Source organism: Tachysurus fulvidraco, chromosome 26, assembly GCF_022655615.1.
Source record: "Tachysurus fulvidraco isolate hzauxx_2018 chromosome 26, HZAU_PFXX_2.0, whole genome shotgun sequence".
In the NCBI taxonomy this organism is placed as follows: domain Eukaryota; kingdom Metazoa; phylum Chordata; class Actinopteri; order Siluriformes; family Bagridae; genus Tachysurus; species Tachysurus fulvidraco.
In genome coordinates, this window is record NC_062543.1 from 12,291,025 (window position 1) to 12,315,292 (window position 24,268).

Below are 24,268 nucleotides of genomic sequence, written 5' to 3' on the forward strand. Positions count from 1 at the left end.
CTCTGTCATGACATGACGTATCCACAAAATACTCTCCTCGTAATCCTCATCTCTCATACACACTCACACTCACACACACACACACACAGATGCCACATTTATCTTCACCGTGACCCAGTCCCTACATTCTCATAAACCCTGATATCATCTAAGTCTGTTTTATAATCCTCATTGCATGCATACAAACACACACACACACACACACACACACACACACACACACAAACACACACAACCGAAGAAAGTAAGTTAGGTAAAGTGAATGAAAAAATGTCCAGGGTTTAACCCCAGATAAAAGATTAGTCCTTTCTATAAATAACATTCTCACTGTTTACTTTAATAGGAACACCTGCACCTTCATGTAGTTATCGAATCAACCAATCATGTGACATCAGCACAAATTCACAGAAAAAACAGAAAAAAAAGTAAAAAAAAAAAAAAAAGACATGGTTGTTGGTACCAGAACCTGAAACTGATCACTTGAGAATTTCACACGAAGCAGTGTCTGGAGTTTACACAGATTGGTAAATTGAGTGGTCAGAGAAGCTGACAGGAAGTCTATAGTAACTGGAATAATCACTCTTTACAATTGTGTTGAGAAGAATAGCATCTCAGACAACAAACAAAATATTGAACTGAGAGGTGGACGAGCTACAGCAGATCTCATCTGGACAAGAACGAGAATCTTGTGGAAAAAGACTGAAAAAAACAAAACCCTGAACTGTTCTGATGTTTGCTGTGAACGTTAAATGATGCTCCTAACTTGCATTGTTATGCTGCTGCAACCTGATTGGCTTCTTAGACAAAAAAAACATGAATCTGCAGGTGTTTCTAATATCGTGGCCGCATATTGTATGTCACTTTTTTGTACTGTTACTCAATTTGATAAATAACTATGCTAGAAAGCTACATTCTATTACTTGTAATGTCTTTTGAATTTAAATTCCTGTCCAGCACCGATATCGGAGAAAATGTCACTGAATGTCATCCCGTGTTGAAGCTGTCTGTCAGTCGTGGATGCCATGAAGCGAAAAAGCACTTACTCGTACTGGCTGTGTTTGGGTTTGTCGGGCCCCAGGCGAAACCAGCCCTCTTCTTGCTGCGCTGACTGAAGCCTGTTAATGTTGAACAGGACCTGAGGGAGAACAGGAAACGTGATGCTGTCAAAAGACTTGAAAATTAAATGTCAAAGCAAAGCCGCGGCGAAGACAATGATCGAGACGTTTACTCGCAGGGCGGGAAATTCGTTTTGACTGACTGTGTGAAGGCCAATGTGAATCGATGAGTGCTAAAAGCCTTAAAATGTGATCTCACACATGAAAGATGAGGTTATATTTCATGAACCAAAATAAATTCCAGATGGAAAAATATTCTGATATGAATCACTGCAACCTCATTGTTTAGTGCTGCATTTAATAAAAATATCTAGCACCAAATAATCCCACACCACAGAATTGTTTTGGTGTTCCTCCAGGCTCTGTCATAGGACCGTTAATGCTTAGAGCTTTCATTATGATGTCTTCTATAATTTCTAACCAATCTGCACCCATAACTTATGTATTAATAAAATCTTTATGACTTTGCCAATTGTCAAAGTGTTCGCTAAACACAATACTATAAACTTACAATTTATCACAGTTTATAGCTGTTCAAAAAGATACTGTAATATATATCACAGAACTGATACTGGACCCTCATTTTTGCCAAAAGATTCATGATTGTTCAATAGGTATAACGTCCAAAACCAGGAAGCAGATGTCTCAGTATGCTGTTGACTGAGGTCCGCGGTTCAATAAGGTAGTCAGGGGCTAGTTTTAAATCCGACGCAACAGAAAAAAAACAAATCACTTTGATATACGTAAAGATTCACAGAGTAAATTGTAAACTGGGGAAAAAAAAGAAGAGAAAAGAATGGATTTGATTTTCCACACTGTTCCTTTTTCCTCACTTCTACAGCGGTCCAGAAATGGAAGAGATATTTTATATAAAATATGCGAGATTCAGTAAAGCCTGAAACACGGGAGATGAGATAAGAAAAGCTCATTGTCACATGTTCAAATACTTATGATGTCATAGCAACCTATGGCTGGTAAAGTAGGGAGTTAAACTGGTAAAATTACAGCAATCACTAGCCAATCTTTAGTGTCTGGGAGTTCATGTATGCAGACGAAGGTGGATAGCGATTTGCAAGTGTCTCTCGGAGGAAGTGTCTCAGATGAAGCATGTGCTCGCCTTCATCCTCCCTGATTGATCATTTGATTGACAGGTTGGTGGAAATTGGCAGATGACAGCAAAAAGTAATCAAGACTGACATGTGTGTACAGTATATTGATCCAATTATTGCTCAAATCAGATTTTTTTTTTTTTCGCTTGCCAATAACAATCAGTCCTGCTCACTAAATTTGAACAAGATTTGTGAAGTCACCTTTCCGAGGAAGTCGTTTCTGCTCACCAGGTCCCAGTCCCACACCTCCACGCTGAGCAGGCTGTCAGCCGGTGTGTCGTCCAGCTCAAACTCGAAACTCTCGTTCCAGCGTGGATAGCAAGACTTCTTCACCACCTACACAGCCACAACATCATGTAAGAGTTCGGTGACTGTACGACAGAGAGCTAAGCTCATATTGAATGGAAAGACGTAAGTCCAATTAGCAAGTTAGCTATCTCCAAGAGATTAGCAAAGAGACAGCAATTAGCAAGGCTCAGAGTTAGTAAGCAGCCGAAACAGATTAGAAAAAAAATGAATGAAACTATCATTAATTAGGAAGCCAGCAGTATATGAAACATGCTAGTTATGAAATCTGATATTTGTCCTGTGAACAAAGGAAAAGTTTTTAATAATTAATAAAAAAATAAAAAAATAAGTTAATTACTGTTTCCAGCACAGAGCTATTGTGGAAGTTTCTTTGATTACTCCTTCTATTCATTAATTGTTTACTTGATCTCTCTCTCTCTCTCTCTCTCTCTCTCTCTCTCTCTCTCTCTCTCGCGCGCGCTCTCTCTCTCTCTCTCTCTCTCTCTCTCTCTCTCTCTCTCTCTCTCTCTCGCGCTCTCTCTCTCTACAACCCAAACCCCAAAGGACGAAGAGATGTTAAACAGAGGTTGAAATAAAATACAGGATTCCTCTCCCTTTTCTTTACTCTTCCCTATTTTTTACTCTCCATTTATTCAACTCTTGAGGTTTCACTGTAGGATGAATGGCGAGGATTCAGATGCTTACTGCGCTTTCGTGGCTTTTGCCATTATATCTGACTCGGACAAATGGATCCGATGCTCCGTTGCGGTCTTTTTTGGCAAGATCTCTAGAAAACAGAAACCAGGCTACATGTTAATGAGTTCACTTGACATTAGTAAAGCATTTCCATATCCAAAAGCAATACATACATAAAAGGTGGATTTGCTGGTTAATGTTTCAATGCTTTTAGTCAGTCCCTTCAGGATTTTGAGTTTTTTTGTGACTGGTGCAACAAAGTACATGAAGTACTTCGAAGTCAAGAAGAACGCAGGACAAATCCTGCTCAACCATTTTAAACAGTTTCCTCTTTGCTTTAAATGTAAATTGAGTGTGATAAACGAGTATCTCCCAAATGACTGGGTCATACTGTCATCTAGCTGGATGGTAATCATAGTCACATCTGGGCTTGGTATTGTTACAGATGTTACCACCCAAATGGACAGGTGATACTATTGTTTAAACAGTAATCATATTCACATATAACTCACATATACCCTTTGTTTTGTTATGGTCCTTGATGTCCTGTTGCCGCTACTAACAATTGGTCAAGGATACTCATTTAGAGTTCTAGACATTGCCTTATGTTATTTAAGCCTTTTTGGGCATGTGTCTTGGACTAGAATCCGGGTGCATACAATTTCTTGCAAAACCTTTGGAACATTGTGGCATTTGCTTGATTTTACATTCTTTTTGCAATTGCAAAATTTTGACATCATGGAGAGACTGAATAAATAACATTAAAATCTGACATCACTACTATAGCATGGTTTTATTAATCAGCCCGGGGTAAATTGCTGGGACGCATCAGATCGTGTCATGCGTTTAAACTCACCTTGCCTCCAGAACCCGACAGCGCAGTTTGCGTGGCACGTCGTCGTCCCCCAGCAGTGAGATCTGCAGGTGAATCTCTCCCTGAACCTCTTCATCTGGATCTATTTCAGTCAGGTTCATCCATCCATCCAGACCTGCATAGGGCCAAAACAAAAGGTTCTTCAATAATAATAAAATTGTATGTATCTCCATTTAAATAATACTATAAAGAGCAGTAAACACTAATGAATTCATGTATTTAAGTAGTATATAATAGACAGTATTTATAGTATTTAATAGACAGAACTACAGTCTATAGTACAATATGTGTCGTCGATTTTTATAAGGAAATTCCCTACTAAAGTTTTCTAAGCATCTTAGCGAATCTGAATACATCTTTAATACTGTATATATTTGAATACATACATTTTTAAAGTACAAACATAGTTTGCCAAGACACATACAACCACTATGCAATGAAAATAAATCTGCCATCAATCACTCTTTGCCTCAGGCTTTAAGAAGCTTTAGTCTAATCGACTAAATTCATGTCCTCAGCTTAACAGCAGACCTGGAAGCTTTTGACAGAATTACATGTTGGAGAAAATCAGAGCCAAGGAGGAATAAGACTCTGTAGAAAAATCATGAACTGTAAAAGCAAGGTCAAAGACAGACCATTGTTACTTTGTGCTTGGGAATCAATCGACCGCACAAAACGCAGCACGATAAATGGAGGCCAGTGGTATCTCAATGGATTCAAAGGTGCTGCATTAGTGACCTGAAGGGTTGAAAGTGTTTTAATCGCAGTACTGGACTTTAATTGAACTTTTTGTCCAAGACCAATAATTCTGGATTGATGATATAACTCAGTCTGGGGGACAAAAATGCCTATAAAATGAAGAATGTAGATTTAATTCCTAAAGCACTGTACTTCATTCAATAACACACTTGAACACAGCGATATTACATTTATTTAATGTCAGATGAGATGTTGTACATTCTATACACTTATAGATTCATTTAATATTGTGAAATGTAGTGGGCCATGTTTTCCTTGCATCTCCAGAGTCGGGGTTTGTTTCCTGCCTTCGCGCTGTGTTTGGAATTCACAGCTTCTCCACATGCTTTGGGGGTTTCTTCCAGGTACTCCAGTTTCCTCACTCCACTCTCATGGATCATGTACAAGGATGATTAGCATCTCTAAATAGTCCATAGAATGTAATTGTCCCCTGTGATGAGTTCACAGACTGTCAGGGTTTCCTCTTCCTTGTGTCCCAAAGTTCCCTGCGATGGGTTCGCCTGTATAAGTGGTACAGAAAATGGACGGACTTGTGGAATGTCTGTGGATTTCAGCTTAGTCTTTAGAGATCTCTTTGTTTATCACAATGGAAAAGCTGACAGAAGCTCTACTCCCTATTAGTATTCCAAGTCAGCCTTGTCATGGCCCATTATTCCAGTGTTGCTCCATTGAGTAACCTGAACATAAATTGCAAGCCAGGCCTTGTCGATTTTACCATACTAACAAAAGTTCTCATCTGTCACCATCCTTGTCTCACAGGAGAGGCTGCTCACGCCACTCACCTAAAGTCACATGGCTCTTGCTCCTAGAATTTACTCTAGAGATGTCTTTTTCACACTAGGCTACTCGAAGGGCTGGAACAAATCACCTTGGCCACCAAGTGAACACCCTACATCTAAGATATAAAGACATATTTCTTAGGTATAAAGTAGCTACTTAATTAATGTGGATTTATATATGATTGATATATAGGTATTGGGGCATGGAGGCTTAGTGGTTAGCACGTTCGCCTCACACCTCCAGGGTTGGGGGTTCGATTCCCGCCTCCGTCTTGTGTGTGTGGAGTTTGCATGTTCTCCCCGTGCCTCGGGGGTTTTCTCCGGGTACTCCGGTTTCCTCCCCTGGTCCAAAGACATGCATGGTAGGTTGATTGGCATCTCTGGAAAATTGTCCATAGTGTGTGAGTGTGTGAGTGAATGAGAGTGTGTGTGTGCCCTGTGATGGGTTGGCACTCCGTCCAGGGTGTATCCTGCCTTGATGCCCGATGATGCCTGAGATAGGCACAGACTCCCCATGACAGAGAAGTTCAGATAAGCGGTAGAAAATAAGTGAGTGAGAGTGAGTGACATCTAGTTACTGCCTTTAGCAAAATAAGGTAGAAATATCCAATAAAATCTATTTCAAATAAATGAATAACTTATGCAAGGCATTTTACAATCAAATTATATATCAGTATAATGCCTTTTTCACAATTTTGTGCATCTCTAATATGTAGTAGAAAACCCCAGCTTGGACAGGAGGAAGTATTCCAGTCAATTCAGGGAACTGAGTTATAAGCCAGGCTTTGTCAATTTTACCATTTAGCTTGAACGAACAGAACACTTCTGTCGTTCTGCATGCATCACTCCAGGGGTTTTCGAACGTGGCAGTGATTTTGGAACGTGACAAAGACACACATTCAGCATTTGCACTAAACCTGTTACATTAATGAGCTCTGAAAATTTAGTCAATTACTATTCACCCAATATTTCCAGTCTGCATCCCTGTGGTCTAGAGAACGTAAAAAAAATTGTAACAAAGAAAATAAATTAAAATCTCGCCCAGAGTCTCATAGGAAAGCACAGCAAAACTGCTGTTTGTTACTCAGTCCTGTGGCACCAGTTAGAGGAGAAAATTGGATTTAAAATCACTATAATAGCCACCAGACGAGTGTGGGTGCATGTAGAACACCAAGTATAAGATGTAGACTATCCAATTGTGGTGGCAGGAGATGACATGACATACTGAAACAAAATAAAACAGCCAAACAAAATATGGCAGGGGAAAATATGACAGGGAGCTTTTTGGAACTCCACTGACTAACTTATCGGTGTTATGACAGATATCAGCTGTGAAAGGTCCAGGATGTGAAGCTGTGAAAGTCTACAGGCAGTGACAACACACACATACACACTCACACACACTCATACAAACATACTGGGGGATAACCTTTAAAATGTTTCTGCTTCAAACGGGTTGTCTGCATCTAACGGCACCTTTTTATGTCACGGGGTCAGTCGGTATCGATCTAATGATCCCGGATCAGCTAACAGGAAAACACACAGCTACGTTTACACACGTATTTACTTACAAGAACTGATTCGGGTAAAAAAAATCAGGTAAGAAAAAATCTAAAGCTAAATCAAAGTCCCTGTGAAGGAGCTGTTACTATAGAAACAACAACTCATTAGAACAAGTGCATTAATTTTAAACCTTTTATGTTACAGTCAGAATTAAAAAATTCCAAAGTGAAGAGGTTTATTATACATTTACAGCTTTTTTACAACTTACTATTTTATCTCATTTTTATACAACTGAGCAATTGAGGATTAAGGGCCTTGTTTAGGGGCCCTGGTGGGAACCTGGTGGACGTAGGAATCGAACTCACAACCTTCCGATTGATAGCCCAACACCTTAACCATTACCACGTCCCTTCAATTATTATGATGCATGTTACTTTATACATGCGAGTATGTGAATGGTATGGCTATACATATGAACCTACTGTATGTGATTCAGTGACCTGGAACTGTGAGATACAGTTTGCCTTGCACTTCCTTCTTCCTTCTCACATTTCATCCTGTCTCATCATGACACTTGCGTCATGCTCCTTAACCACATCACTTTTCATTATCACTACCATTCCCGACTGCGAGTCAGTCAGGCCTCTGACTATTGTAGCACATGTCCCAGATTTACATGAGCTACCAGAGAAACTAGGGCTTACAGTTCACATCGGCGTTTCTGTAGGCGTCTCTATAGGTGGCAAAGCAGGTGCAGGCTTAACCTACTAGAAGAGCAATTTTGTGTGATTTCAGGTCTGTCATTTTTAAGGTTTCACTCCAAAAAAGGTTAGCTTCCTGGAGATACACTGAAGTCACTTTGCTAGTTTCCAGCTGGGTTACGTATTCACACCCTGTCAACTGCAGCGTGGGGAGCGTGCTGCTATTTCCATGCCCTCCTCAACACGGCCTTCTCATTAAACCCTACAGGCATGCCTTGGGAGAAAACGAGAATACAAAAGCTGTCTCGCTCCACAGAGAGAGCGAGGAGTAGAGGGTGTGCATATAAATGGCTGGTGCTTAAATGGGCCATCAGGACTAATGCGATGTAGAACAGGCACTGATTTGCATTACATGTACACAAGTAATGATAAAAGGTTTGAATGGTCGATCTGAGATTTTAATCAAATTTGGCACCACATACAAATGTGATTGTGAAGAGACATATTTCTTAGAAGGATGTGGGCTGCTTCTCTGAATATACAAAGTGAGATGAGTATAAAAGAAGCTGCGACAGTACAGTATATGAGAGATAACACTGCTTAGACAGATATATATATATACTACGGTATACTATAAGTTATAATCACAAAATCCTTGATTCCGATTGGTCAGAATATCGATTAAACTTCTAATACGTTATCATTCACTCATTCATTCATTCATTCATTCATTCATTTTCTACCTCTTATCCGAACTTCTCGGGTCACGGGGAGCCTGTGCCTATCTCAGGCGTCATTGGGCATCGAGGCAGGATACACCCTGGACGGAGTGCCAACCCATCGCAGGGCACACACACACTCTCATTCACTCACACACTAAGGACAATTTTCCAGAGATGCCAATCAACCTACCATGCATGTCTTTGGACCGGGGGAGGAAACCGGAGTACCCGGAGGAAACCCCCGAGGCACTGGGAGAACATGCAAACTCCACACACACAAGGCGGAGGTGGGAATCGAACCCCCAACCCTGGAGGTGTGAGGCAAACGTGCTAATCACTAAGCCACTGTGCCTCCTAATACGTTATCAATTCTATTATAACATCTCAACATTAACAACATACCATTTGTAATAACTGGATAAAATTGGTTAAAACAAATTCTATAAAATGGATAAAAAATAAACTTCAGTCATTAATTATTGTCCTATAACAGCAAACGCCACCGTGTTCCTTTTCTTACTTCACTGTTACTAAAGTACTTGCTCTGTCAACACCGACATCCACACGATCCCTATAACAATTGACAAAACATCTTTTAATCAAACTCAGAGGTTTCATATGCTGTTGTGTGGGGGATCTGAGAAACCATGGCAACCACATGATCTAAACAAAACAAAGCAGGCCACTTTTTTTTTTATCATGTTGCATCCAGAGTTCACCATTATAATGACTGAGGCTTTAAGGTACTAATGCAATGTGCGATTAACTAATGAGCTCCAATCTGCACTACATTTACACCGGTCTTGATAAGGGTTTCAGCTGGGGGCTGGTATTTTGCACAACAAGAATGAGAAAACAAGAGGAATTTGACTGCATGCACACACAGACATAACATTAAAAAAAACCTGCCTAATGCTTTGTATGTCCCCACTGTGCTGCAAAAACAGCTATGACATGTCAAAGCATGAATACCACAAGACCTGAAGGTGCAAAATCTGGCACCAAGAAGTCCCATATGTTACAAATTAGGGCTTCCATAGATCTGACTTAAGTGCCCAGCACATCCCATAGATACTTTATTGGATGGTGGTCTGTGGAATGCCTTCTTTCCAAAGTGCATCGTGGTGTCATCTCTTCCCCAGGTCAGTGATATGAATTCACTTTGTGTAAAAGAAAATGTGATTAAATCAGTAAATCAGTAAATCATTAAATCAGGCCATCTTCTTTCATTGCTCTATAGTCCAATTCTGACGCTCACACGCCCCTTGTCGTTGCGTTTTGTTGTTGCTGTGGCCATGCAGCTCCATACACAGCAAACTGTTATGCACTGTGTGTTTGTTCTAAACACCTTCCTATCGTTATTGTTCTCTGTAATATGTCTGTATGCATGTTGTTATGTTTGAAAGTAATTTATATTTTGTGTTTTATGATACCTGCCTTAGGACGACCGGTGAAATTTAGCTATAGTGCTAATTCCGGCATATTTACACTGATGCTCATTGCTGATTTGTTGATCAATGTGCACTGTCCTAATTCAAATAAATAAATAAATAAATAAACAAACAAACAAACAAACATCCCGTCATCAACATTTTCAGCACATTTTTTTACAGTAGCTCTACAGTCGGATAGGACCAGACAAGATAGCCTTCATACCCCACATGAGGCAATGAATCGTGGGTTCCAGGATAACTGGTTGTCCATCCTTAGACTTTTTTGGTAGGTACTAAACAATAGTAGGTCATAACCACTGCATAGCAAGAGAAAAGACCTACATATATATTTCAAATTCATAATTTGTGGTTGTGGAGTGTATATAATTATTATATAATTATTTAAGAGAGAGCTATCAATGAAGGTACTTTATCCCTTACCCCACTATAGAACATTTGCTGGGTCAAGCTATATAAATCTTTGCCCCGTAGCAGACTGAATAAGGTTCCTCGCAAATTCAGATAATGTTGGCTACCACAGCGGGCTGTGACTCAGTCACCTCTGTCTTTAACCTTCTGAACATCAATTCCAGGCTCAAGCCCTGCCCCTGCATGAGTCAGCCCTGACAGCTCCAAGCCTCCTGGTGAGACAACTAAACTATATGAATTGTACGGACTTCAGAGGTCTGCTTTGCCCAGAAAACAGAAGCCCAGATACAGAACTATAAACAACTCATTCCCAAACAATTGGCATAACCTATGCTGGTAATTTGAGCTCTATGACCTTTGTGGCGAGCGGTGAAATCGGGTGTATACAGTATGTTGTCAGCACAGTCCACATACAGTGGTGCAGGTGCTGGGCTGTGAGGGATGTGTGATTACTCATTTTAATGCCATTCATGTGTGAGAATGAAGAATCGCATGTAAGTAGAGCTAGAGTAGTAGAATATTGTTAATGCTGTTGAACTGAATTTCCCACACTTTTTAAACTGAAGGAAGAAATGAACAGAGGAAATGATACTAACAAAAGTTCTCATCTGTCACCATCCTTGTCTCACAAGAGAGACTGCTCACGCCACTGACCTAAAGTCACATGGCTCCTGGTCTGTGCTGCGACTGCGGCTCGTGCTGAATGGAACAGACGCGTGTCACTTCATAACCGTAGGGTCCGTTTTCCGACTAAACTAAATTTATTCTAGAGATGTCTTTTTCACACTAGGCTACTCGAAGGGCTAGAACAAATCACCTTGGCCATCAAGTGAACACCCTACATCTAAGATATAGGGACATATTTCTTAGGTATAAAGCAGCTACTTAATTAACATGGATTTATATATGATTTGATATCTAGGTAAAAGTTGCTGCCTTTAGTGAAATAAGGTAGAAATATCCAATAAAATCTATTTTAAATAAATGAATAACTTATCAAGGCATTTTGCAATCAAATTATATATCAGTATAATGCCTTTTTCTCAATTTTGTGCATCTCTAATATGTAGCAGAAAACCTCAGCTTGGACAGGAGGAAGTATTCCAGTCAATTCAGGGAAGTGAGTTACACTCTTGTATTGTGTAGTCTTTGGGAGAATTCACAAACGGTAGGTAGTGATGAAACCCACACTCATGTGATCTGCCAAGTCATTGTGGGTGATTCTGAGCTGTCTCACAAAATCATCGTTATAATAAACAGGAGTTCAGTGGAAACGTTTGCAGCAAAAAAAAATCTCAGTCTTACCTTGTGGCTTGCTACAGAGCGCTTCTATGCTGATCGAAACTTTTCCGATAACATCATCACGGCTGGAAACAAGCCAGATAAAAATCATCTGAGCATATTCACAGTGTTAAAGAACCCACTTATACTGTATCTATGTGGCAATAAGGCATAGCATACAAATTACCCATTAACTGCACTTTATGAAACAAACAATCTGCTAATGTGGCAAAAAAAGGACATAGCAGCGTTTGTGTGTGACGCACATTGAGACCCTGACCTGAGATTGTCCTCATCCATCACATACAGAGACACGGTGTGAAAAGAAGGTGGGACATGGACATTGTATTCCTCTCCCCAGAAAGGGGACAGTGTCTTCCATATTGTTGCTGTCCTGAGTAGAAAAACAAGCATAAAAATTAAGCCGTGCTGAAGCAATATTGCAGTTAAAACAGGTTAAAGAATAATTGAAAATATTTACCAGTAAGCACAATTGTATTGGCAAAGTAAGTCTGGTCCAAAAAAACTGGTCCAAAAATCATTCACTTAAAGTTAAAAATGTTAACATTGCTGGATTTGCACTTTGTATTAAGTATTTGCGAAGTGAGACAAGCTACTGAGGAAGTTACAAGTTACTGATTACAAATTATATAACTAAAGATGTAATCATTGATATTTTGCATTAGTTGAACATGTGCTCTGAACTGATTTTGACTTATCATGGGATATGACTGATTTAACTGGGCAATTTTCATTCAGATACATTTAATAAAACTTATTAAAGAGAAACACAAATGGAATTCACTTTACTTTTAGAAATGGTCAACTATAGTCCCCTAAAGGGTCCTTTAGTTAAGTTTGCCTTCTTGTAGGACCTGATGACTTTCAAGAAGTTAAATTCTTTTTCAAATGTTTTCAAATGAATTTAAAACATAAGATTGTCACTCACAAAGTTTTGCTTGGAGGAAAGGTTTGTTTCAAAGTTTTTCTCGCAATTAAAATACACTTTACAGGCAGTATGTAAGTATTAGGTTGTATGAGTGTAAGGTATCATTACTCATTAGTTATCATTACTGTTTATAAAATACACTATATGACCAAAGGTTTGTGGACACCTGACCATCACATTCATATTTAGTCTATATAATAACCTCTAGTCTTCTGAGAAGGCTTTCCATCAGATTTTAAAGTGTGACTGTGGGGATTTGTTTATCCGACCATCATTAGTGTAATCAGCATGTGGAGTGCATTCAGCATTCCAAAATCATCATGGGTTTGAGGTCAGGGTTCTATGTAGGCCACTTCTTCCACACCGAACTTGGCAAAACTTGGGGGGAAGTCGTGGCCTAATGGTTAGAGAGTCTGACTCCTAACCCTAAGGTTGTGGGTTCGAGTCTCGGGCCGGCAATACCATGACTGAGGTGCACTTGAGCAAGGCACCGGACCTCCCAACTGCTCCCCAGGCACCACAGCACAAATGGCTGCTCACTGCTCCGGGTGTGTGTTCACTGCTGTGTATGTGCACTTTTGATGGGATAAATGCGGAGAACAAATTCTGAGTATGGGTCACCGTACTTAGCCGTATGTCACGTCACTTTAAAACATATCTTCTTTGTAGACAGGAGCACGATCATGCTGGAACAGATTTGGGCCTCTTAGTTCTAGTCAGGAAAATTGTAAAGCTACAATCTACAAAGACCTTCTTGACAAACGTGTGCCTTTAACTTTGTGGCAACAGTTTAGAAAAATAGATCAAATTACAATTTACAGATAATTATTCATTGATCTGAAAATGTAGAATAGAATAGAATAGAATAGAATAGAATAGAATAGAAGCCTTTTATTTTTGTCATATATTCTTTAGTGAAAGTCTTTCTTCATATATCCTAACTTTGGAGGTTGGGGTCAGAGCGCAGGGTCAGCTGTGATATAACGGCCTGGAGCAGTGAGGGTTAAGGGCCTTGCTCAAGGGCCCAACAGTGGCTGATTGAACCTTGATCTTCCAATCCACAACCCAGAGCATTAACCAGTAAACAAATATCAGTGTGTTCAGCTATAACCCTCCCAAACTGAGTTACGGTTCATATTGTGACTTGTATTGTATGATTACGGTTCGAATAGTTGCACGTACTATAGTTACTTTTGTGTCGGTCACATGTCCTCTTGTGTCCAAACTGAATATCTTAATATGTTCCTTGTTTCATTTGAGTAGAAATATATATACAGCCATGTCTTGTTGTTCTATTTCCTTTTCAGATAGACTATAATATGACTTGGTTCTTTATATTTGTTCCTTGTTTGTGTTTATGCTTCACATTAGGCACATTGCGATAGGTATTACATGAAACTATAATGTCGTTTTCATACTTACCTTAATTTGATGATAAGCACTTGGTTTATCTTATATTAATATCTTAGATTAAAATTAAAAAATACTTCCTTGCCCATATCATTTACCTCAGTAAACACACAACGGCTTTTGGACTGCAAAGAAAGCTTGGTGTGCAATAACTTGACCAGATATTGAACAAACCTTAGCAACGCAGAGAAACCAATAATTGAGGTGATGATAAGATCTCAGTAAACACTCAGGGATTAGGAACACATGAAGAAAATGAAGCTAGTAAAGCATTAACTAGAGATTCTGGTGTTTTCCTTCAGTGCACTCTGGCTTGGAATGCCAGCGTAAACACAAAGCCTGGAAAAAAATGAGTTGTCTCCTGGTTTTAGTGGAATGCCGTGTGTTTTGTGATTCATACGCACATTTAATTCCTCATGACTAAGCGCTCTCATTACTCAACAGTGTCTCAGTGTCACCACAGAATGTCATTTCACCATTTTTAATTACAGGATATGAAAGAATCCCATTTATAGGCTATAGCAATGAGAAACATAAGCAGCGTTTGAGTCATTCACTGCTGATACTGATGCAGTGACACCTCCCTAATGGACTTTTCAGCATGAAGCATGATTCATTTTGATTTGCTGAGACCTCACCCGGGGGTCTCGATATAACACAGAGGGTTGAGACGTCATCGATAAATAAAGCGATATTTCATCACAGTGCACAGCACAACCAATTACAGCATCTGCTGTTTTCTGCACTGCTGCTCTCAGCAGTTTATTCTGTGCAAATAATAGTCAGGATTTCAATTACAAAGAAGAACGGAATGAAAATGAGCTTTGGTGCAGAGAAACTTTTAAACCTACAATAATCATCTTAGGGGAGATGTAAAAACATGAGCCTGGGGAAAACATAAAATCAGACATACTGTACCTTATTATGGCTTCGTTGTCAATTCTCACAATGCAATATGGGTCACTGCTTCCGGTTCTACAAGAGGATTAATAACAATGAATAATGTATGAAGTATCGGTTGAAGATGTAAATAGCTTAATACAGATGTCATTTGAAATTGGGTTGAATTGAGTATATCGTTTTCCTAAAATAAACTAGATTTTCTATATTAAGCTAATTAAGTTAATTACTAAGTCCTAATGCTATCAGAATGGCAGGTGACACGATGCTTATTGGATATTTAAGGACTCTAGGAAACCACAAAACACAGCCTGTAATAAACATCTTGACACAAAAGCTGGGATTTCTTTTCTTTCCTGTCCATATTGCTCTTTCATCCCAATGTGCCACAGGTAGAAACGTGAATCCTTTGGTGTGTCAAAGCCTATGCCAAAGGCTACGCCTACGTAAAGGTGTCCCTAGTGAAACCTTTGGAGAGCATCAGTTCAAAGCATCCTCGAGTCAAGATATACACATAGACAGAGTTACAAATGGGTGGTGTGACAGTCATACAAACAGATAAGTTGATAGATGTGTCTGACCTCTCTGTCAAAAAATGTGCTTTAATGTCACACATCCCAAAAATGGGAGGTTCATTACACTAAAATCACATCCTAAACCACACCCTATGCACCGCAGTCCTTTGTCCTTCGGTAATGTCAACAGAGTGCACCAGTCATTGAGTCATTAATGAGACGGAAAAAAAACAAGCACTGATGTCATCAAAAACATGATGTGTCATTACTCTCTTAGATGTTGAATATACAAATTAAACCTTTATCTTTTTTTATACACGGTTCAACTAATTTTCTCAAAATATCAAATAAATAATTAAAAAATATTTTTTTTTACCTAAAAAGGGGTAAAATTAAGGATTGCTATTGGATGGTGGGCCTCAAAGATTTTATATCTTTTTTGTGAAAGAGCTATTTACGTAACACATAGCATGTATAGATGTAAGATGCTCGGGAACTAAAGAACTTTTACACATGCAACGTTTCAGTAAGTTCATCCTGATGGGAAGCATCATGGTCTGGTTTGGAAGCAGGATAGATGGGCTCTCCAGATGGTAGTGCGTTGTATCTTAACATACCCGTGGAATTGAGCTCTGTAGCCTGCAGTTTATCCACAGTAACCGGGACCAAAGCCAGAAAGAAAGTGAAGGACCTCAGCCATTCAAACAACAGTCTTTTCTCTCAATCAGGGTAGCGCTTAAGAAAAAGGAGGAGCTACTTCTCACAGGCCATTCAGGTCCTCAACCAGGACAAGAGCTTTGACTTGTCTACACATCTCCCACTACCTGATTTTGCACAAACAATTACACACTTTATTCGAAATATAAAAATATAGTTCAAAATATTCAAAATATAGTCATACAAAATATAGTCATGGTCAAAGATTTTCTCCTGTTAAATCACATCACCCCTGATGTTGTTGTTCGACGCCGGGTATCATTAGTCAAGTCAATCAAGACCTCTCATTCTGTCTGTGTGTTGTTGTTTTTTTCACTCTAGCTGTGGCACGCTTGCAAACCTAATCAGAGTAATTAGATACCTGGAGCAGTCATCTTTTCATAACGAATGCGAAGTACACATAGAGAGAGTGAGAGGTAAGACTGCCAGAGGTGCGTTCACTATTGATGTCAGTGTGTATGTATATGTGTGTGTATTAAAGGGCAATGTGCCAGTGAATAAGGTGATTCATCTCTGCCTATTGTTATCAGTGTAAGGGTGAAAAACTGTCTGCCAAATTCAGGTGTTATAGCAGACAGCTGTGTGGCTCGGCAGTTGAACCACACACATTCATCTGCACAGTGTCTGCGAAAAGATGATAGCGAAGGTGTTGTATACACACACACACACACACACACACACACACACACACACACACACACACACACATATATTTTTGGTATATTACAGTCCTTGTGAGTGTGAGGACCTTCCACACAGGTAATTATTACTGCACTAAAACAAAACCTTTATACTATTTAAATTTTTTAATACAAACTGCTGCTTTTGTAAAAAAAAAAAAAAAAAAAAAAAAAAAAATGTAATAAAATTAAAATAAAAGTTTTTCCCACATGGTCACATTTGACATATTCCCGCTTCACTTTCTCTCACTTACACAGTTTCTTATGGAATGCATATCTGGACAGTCTTAAGGAAGACAAACTCCAGCCACTCGCCCTGTAACAAAGCCAAATGCTGAACTTTTTAAAAGCCATGTGAGACTATTTGATCCGTCTGCTTATAGAATACAGACTGATACTAAACACCGGTAGACCTGGAAAGGAAACTGGATCAACTACATTTAGCTACAGTTCTGAAATTTTTTCTGAAAAACTGAAATTTTCAAATACTCTCTTAAATTTAAATGATTGCCAATGCATAATAAGCATATGACTCATAAAGAGACATGCTAGACTTTGATCGCTTTTAAGTCCTTTTCAATACAACTGCTCTTTTCTTTGAAATAATTTTGCAGATGGAATGGCATTTATTCTCAAATTCCCAAGTGCGGGGCGTGTGTGTGTGTGCGGCCTGTCGTTGAAGCCGCTCGGATGCAATCTGTCGCCGCTCCGCTTGGCAAAGTCACCACAGTGTCAGTGTAAACACTCCACACGACATCTGTCCCTCAGTGGCAGCATACACACACATACACACACACACACACACCCAGAGTGGAACTTCACAAAGCCTACAAACAAGAAAACAAAAACTGGGGCATTCTCAAAATCTTTCCAAATCTTCAGCATAATGGGTCACTGGCCATCTGAAATGTTAAACTAATGCCTCATTCTCTGTTTAAAGCAACATAGAAAGACACTGCCTAAGGCTGTGGGCGAAGATGGGTTTCATAACCAATATCCATGAGAGCAAGTCAACAAAAAAAAGACCTGCCAGAGATAAATGTGCAGCACTATCCAGGAAGCACGCTTGACTTTTTATCATCGTGTCACCTGGAGCAAATGTTTAGAGACTTATCTGACGTGTGCTTACAGGCTAATACCAAACAGTTCCAATGAAAAGTGCACTTGCTGCGCACACTCCATTAAGAGGAATTAAGCTCCATCAATCGTGCCGTATTCAGCATGCTTTAAATAACGTGTGATGTTGTTTTAAAGCTAAAACATATTTTAGAACTAAATCTATGTTATTTTATGAAACCTTTTTACCCGTCTGTGTCCAACCCAGCCCATACCTGCGTTTTAAAACGAAGGTAATTTACATCTTTAACCAGTAGGTTTTTTTTGTTTTGTTTTTTCACATGTTACAAATAGAACCCACATCTTCATTTTAAACATAAAGGGAATTTCCAACTTTAAAATAAAAGAATTCGAAATACTTCTCATTACAAGTTTATCGATACTCAAAAACTTGTAATACAGACTGTAGTATAGCTAATATATTACATAAACACCAATCAACATACAATGTTGTTTGTGATTAATGCTGTCACTTTATATCATCATTTCTATAAAAAAAAACAATACATTTATATATAAATAACTGATTTAAAAGCACAATTTATAGATGGTATGGACATTTAAAAATAATAATAATAATAATAATATTCTGAAAAGGTTAAAGCAAAAACATATTATAAAACATCAACACTAGAATATCATGCAATATAAAATTGTTATAATAATACATTCTGTAATTATATATGACATATCTAAAAGAAATAGACAACATGGTTGTTCTATTGCAATATTTTCTGACCCTTAGGATTTAAGTGAAATGGTTGATCTTGACATTTTTACCATCATCTCAGCTTGTAGGAAACCCAGAGCTTATAAAACAGTGACATTTCCCTTATGTTTATGGCAGCATAATAAGACATCCTGTGAACCTTGAACTTTTTTTTTTTTTTCATCCAAATGCAAACACAAATCTCCCCAGAAATGACCTTAAACTGTTACTCACATATCCTTAATTGGCAAATTTTTGCCTTCCACAATCCGGATAAAGAGAGTGCTCCTCTTGGCCATCTGTAACGGTGTACCAGCTCTGTGCTGCGATCCACTAACAGGTGATATTGTGATCACGGCAAATATCCACACAACTCATGTCAGTGAATCGACTAACACACGCACGCACACGCACACGCACACGCACATACACATACACACACACGCATCCGCGCGCGCTGGTCAGTACTGACAGATTTACCCCAGGACGACACGCTCAGTGCGCGTGAGAAGTGAAGTGAAAATCCGGGTTGCCAGAACGGGATATTATACTTCACTATTAATCCTTTTTTATTTTTATTTTTTATTTTTTTTAAAAGTTCAGGTTACGTTTATTAAATTATAAACACACACAATAACATTAAATAATGAAGTTCAGTTTTTGAACTGAACCGAGTCGGTTTTTTTTTATTTAAAACATCATTATTTGGCAACACTGAAAGAGGGCGTGGCAGCCTATGATTATCTAGGTTCTCTCCACAGGAGTGACGCCTTTATTTTGTCACGTTTTCTTAACGTGAATTCCTGCGTTTTTAAATAACAGCAAAATAATAATTGACTGAAATGTGAACAGTAACACCATTTATGTATGTACGTTTTGTGAAGCTTTGTGTAAGCTGATTTATTTAACGAAAGACTCTGTTGGCAGCAGTTTTAACGGTCAAGTAGGTTTTCCGCCACATGAAAGTCTTCATAACATTTCTTTGTCACTTTGGGGTTTTATTCCTTTACGTTCAGGGCCATAAAGATTTGAGTATTGACAAAACGATTGTTATGTCATCTGTCTAAATAAATGCAGCGTTAATTTGATGGCTTGTGCAACCAAAATCTGTGGAATGGTGTTGGAATAAGTAAGTTAAAGTGAAAAAAACTGTGACTGAAAGCTTAAAAGAATGAGTTTATATTGGTTATTTAATATCAGCTCTGATAAACAGTGCTAGACAGCTAAAATAAGAGATTATTGAACTGCAAAATCGAACAGAGTTTTAAACAGCCAATTATTTACAGACGTCTCTGTTTTGTTTATCAAGTTCCTTAAAAGAAATTCTATGTTCTAACTCAAATGAACATAAACACAACAACAAGAACAACAACAACTTTAATAAACATGAGAAGCTGCATTTTTTTTTCAACACTGAGTTTGTTGTTTCTGGATATTTTATAGTGCTGAAACTGACGACTCCTTCCAAAACAAATATTAATCACTATTTCTTTACAGAAAACTTTTTTTTATCCTTCAATCCTGTCTTTTTTTATGGGAATCTGTATTTAATTCTAAGTGTTTATTTTCTATGCCTCATTAGATCATTGAAAAATATGTTTCAAAAATATGTTGTAGTAGTAGCAGTAGATTAAATAGAAGTCCCTGTGACCATAGAAACGAGAACAAATTAAAACAAGAGCGCTAATTTAAATATTGCGGTTGGACTGCTGTCAAAACTGCTGTTTCTAGAAATGAATCAACACAGTTCGAATTCAGCAGCACTGTGCTTGCACATATTGTTCATTTACCGTAAATATATTTTTAAACATATATGGCATAAACATGAGAACAGTATAAAGGAAGAAGGAGGTTGTAATAAAAATAAGACCATTTTTGATTTGCATATTCATGAATATTTATACATTTTTTGATACATAAGAGGTATGCAGATGTACCTATCATTCTATCATTTTAAAATAGTATATTTCTTTTTCCACAGTGACAATTGTTATTACAACTGTATACAGTACCATGTTTACATGTTTTTACCTTCCATTATTATTAAATATTTGTGTACAGAGCACTACATGCTGTTTTAAATTGAGAATGTAGAATGATTTGCTGGTATCTTTTCAATCTTATTCTGCACCAAAACGTCTAATGTAGTTTGGGTAGCCTTCTGTGTGTGGGTGTGTGCGTGTGTGTGCGTGTGTGTGTGTGTGTGTGTGTGTGTGTGTGTGTGTGTGTGTGTGTGTGTGTGTGTGTGTGTGTGTGTGTGTTGGTGAGACTACTGAAAAATTGTGAAACCAAGAAAAAAAATAATTAAACTGTCTAAATGGAATTGAAACTTTTCCCTTGCAAACAAAAGTGCCTTTTGATATTAAAGTCTTATCACCACCAACCATATGTCTACACAGGAAGATAAAGCATCCGGTGCTCAGGGAAAAGAAATCTGAAGGACAAATGTCATGTTTGCTTTTAGATAGAAAATAAAATGACTGAAATCCTACAGTGAGGGAGAGAAGGTGTCAAAATGCACACACTGTGGGGACAGAAATATTTGCACTAGGATTAACGTTGAGGTTTGGTAAAAAGGTCTGCTATGATTATACTGTGAGTGAGGAATGACTCATTCCTCCCCAGCAGCAGAGGGGTTTTCCGAGGATGCTAGAAAAAGAGAACCTTTCATACTCCAGAAAGATTTTCCCATCGGAATACCAAACAACAAATGACAAAGAGGAGCACAGACCTGCTTCTGAAATCTAGATTGCTTGAGGTGTTTTTTTAAATTGAAGCGTTATTTTCTTGAGTATGAGTAATCACAGAGTGGAGGGTATTGTGTCTGCATGTACTGTATGTGTGTGTGTGTGTGTGTGTGTGTGTGTGTGGGCTTGGGTGACTCACTGGCCTACAAATCTACCCATAGAAGAGTGACCTGGAGATGACAGCCCAGCTTATGTGGGCTTTCTGTTACTCAACCATCTATCCACTGAGGTCATACATGGAACTTTAGACTCTGACTTTAGTTGAGAAGTATTTCACCTTATATAAAGAACCCAAGAATCCTCAATGTATGAAGTATCTTGTTGAGATAAACTCACAACTGAAACTGCTTTTCTTCTTTTAAGTGCATTTAAAGGTGATGTTTGTAATCTGGTCAAGTGTTCTCAAAAAAATAAAATTAAATAAATAAATAAATAAATAAATAAATAAAAGCGTCCATTCACAAAATGTCCTTGCAATGGATTTGGGTGGCCTCTTCATTTCAGGTCTGTGTTTAGATTTTTTCTGGCCCTGAAAAAAATCTTGGCTGAAAAGGATGCCGTTGAGGTGAGGTGTGAATTCAGGTGTGAATAGTAGTGAATGGTTGAATAGGTGTGTTGGAGGAAAAGAATAACATTGCAATTTGTTCTCCAGACAGCAAAGGGATCTAAAAATTCAAACTGCCACTTTAAAGTCATAAAGTCAGTTGAAGCTCAATGTGTTTCACATTGTTGTTACAACTTTATGTGGTTTATAAGTGTCTGGAACAAGGTTTTGCCTAGATTTCTCTTCAAAAGACAAGAAGATTATTAATAAGTTTTCCAAAATTATCGGTCCCAACTCTTGTGGTTATGCTCAAACATTTACAACTTACTGTCGGAAATTTTTGGAGAGCCACCCTCCAAGTGGACATATGCCAGGGGTGCATTACAGCCAAATTAATAGTCAATAATAGATAATAGTCAATAATGGTCTTTCACACTTAATACTAAAATAATTATACTTAACACTAATTTTATAATACTTAATTATTAATACTTAATACTTATTAATACTTAATACTAATTAAATAATCACACTTTAAACTTTGTACTTAATACTATTTGAATTTGAATAATAAGAAAACTTTCCAGACCTGGATGAGAATGAGCAAAACTCTTTATTGGTGCTGATCAGCCACTGCTTCCATTGAGCTCAAGGAGGAAAAACTTCTAAGTCGAAAGTATCAAAGAAAAAACCCAAACAGTGCATCCCCATGCCACCCAAAAAGTTCCCCCACAAAAACGCAAGCAAGCAGGAGCAAGAGCGCCCCCTCCAAAGGAATCTCCTCAATATATACCCTGGCACCTCTAGATGCGTCTATACCTTCTTACGTCAATCCACCTGACCTGTCTGACTTTTCTCCTGACACTACAGCATTGCCCGTGGCCCCCTGCCTCATTTCCCCGAAAAACAAGTCTGCCCTTTTACGGAAAATTAAGTCAGGCCTGTTGTTGTTCCCGCCGAACTTCTGCATTATTATTAAAAATATGCTGCGTTGACAAAACTGTTGTTAAAATGTGCTCCAGAGAACTTCTTGTACTCTTCCCTGTCACATATCACACAGAAGACATGTCTCGTGGACCAATCTCCCAATCTCCCTTTATACAATTACAATGAGTGAGTTTTCCTCTATCTTTTTCTATGTTTTGTATATGATGATTTGATATGATATGATTTCTCCAGATTATACGCCTATATATATATATATATATATATATATATATATACACACACATACACATATATATAAGATGATTACCTGTATTGTATACCTATACTACATGATTACCTGTATGATTACTATGATTACCTGTATTGTACGCCTATACTATGTGTATGTTGTGTATGATTTCCCTGACAATCACATATAAATCATTTGCTCTACACTGGATTAATCACATCTCTACATATAACATAAACATATAAACTGATCTGATCAGTGATGATACTCAATCCCCAATCACCTACCATCACCTATGATATAGGAGTTCTGATTTAGTCTGATTATGACATACAACGTTTGATGATCATATTTTAGGATACGATTTTCTTGATTACAGTAACATCAGGTTCCAAATCAACTGGATTATATATTAGCGGTATTCGACTTACAATTAGATTTTTTATCTGGTTAGTAAAAGTACTGCATTATTACTTAAGCTAAGCTTTTGCATTTTATAATGTTGTTTTGCATATATGTGGAGATCTGTTTATGTTTAAGTTATGTTTTAGCTTAAGTTTGCTAGACTTATGATCGCAGTCTGTCTTGTTTGTCCAGACTGGGCCTGCACATGCATAGTATTTTAAGCCTAAGAACAGGTTCCTTTTTTCTTGTTTTCTCAGATTCTCAGAGTTCTAAGTACTGAGTTTTATAACTTCAATACACCCAATAAACCCCCTTATTTCTGTTAACACTTGTCTCAAGGCATCTAACACTATATATATATACATATATTATATTATAATCATATAACTCATATAGCTCAACACTATTACAATATCTGGCCTACCCCCATATGTCCTACAACATCAATTGTAATAGTTCATATAATAAGAGCACATATCAAGATTTTTTCCAACATTACCATTATCACATATTACATATTTTTTAACAGCTGGTAGTAGCTAGTACCTTTGACACTTTTTCATTGTAACTGAACAAATGTTTTAAACTCATGGTATCTTAAGTATGTAACCTAGTGAGCCAGCATTAATGTATTCGATGCTAGAGATTTAAGCACTTATGTACGTCGCTCTGGATAAGGCCGTCTGCCAAATGCTGTAAATGTAAATGTA

General features: G+C 38.1%; 1 protein-coding gene across 3 annotated transcripts in view; it reads right to left on the reverse strand.

Moving 5' to 3' along the window:
• Positions 1 to 23,003, reverse strand: part of rasa4 (RAS p21 protein activator 4) — a 34,733-nt gene extending 11,730 nt beyond the window's left edge. Inside the window, exons 1-8 of one of the 3 annotated variants that reach the window (XM_047809491.1) lie at positions 22,566 to 23,003; positions 14,967 to 15,023; positions 11,970 to 12,083; positions 11,714 to 11,775; positions 4,065 to 4,197; positions 3,218 to 3,299; positions 2,426 to 2,560; positions 1,044 to 1,135 (exon numbers count right to left, since the gene is read on the reverse strand). In XM_047809491.1, the coding sequence (XP_047665447.1) occupies positions 1,044 to 1,135; positions 2,426 to 2,560; positions 3,218 to 3,299; positions 4,065 to 4,197; positions 11,714 to 11,775; positions 11,970 to 11,989 (524 nt within the window). In that variant the 5' untranslated portion in view covers positions 11,990 to 12,083; positions 14,967 to 15,023; positions 22,566 to 23,003. Of the gene's footprint in view, positions 1 to 1,043; positions 1,136 to 2,425; positions 2,561 to 3,217; positions 3,300 to 4,064; positions 4,198 to 11,713; positions 11,776 to 11,955; positions 12,084 to 14,966; positions 15,024 to 18,919; positions 19,191 to 22,565 lie in introns of those variants that run through there. The other 2 variants (XM_027178775.2, XM_027178776.2) reach the window with 2 other exon arrangements.
• Between the last annotated feature and the right edge of the window lie 1,265 nt (positions 23,004 to 24,268).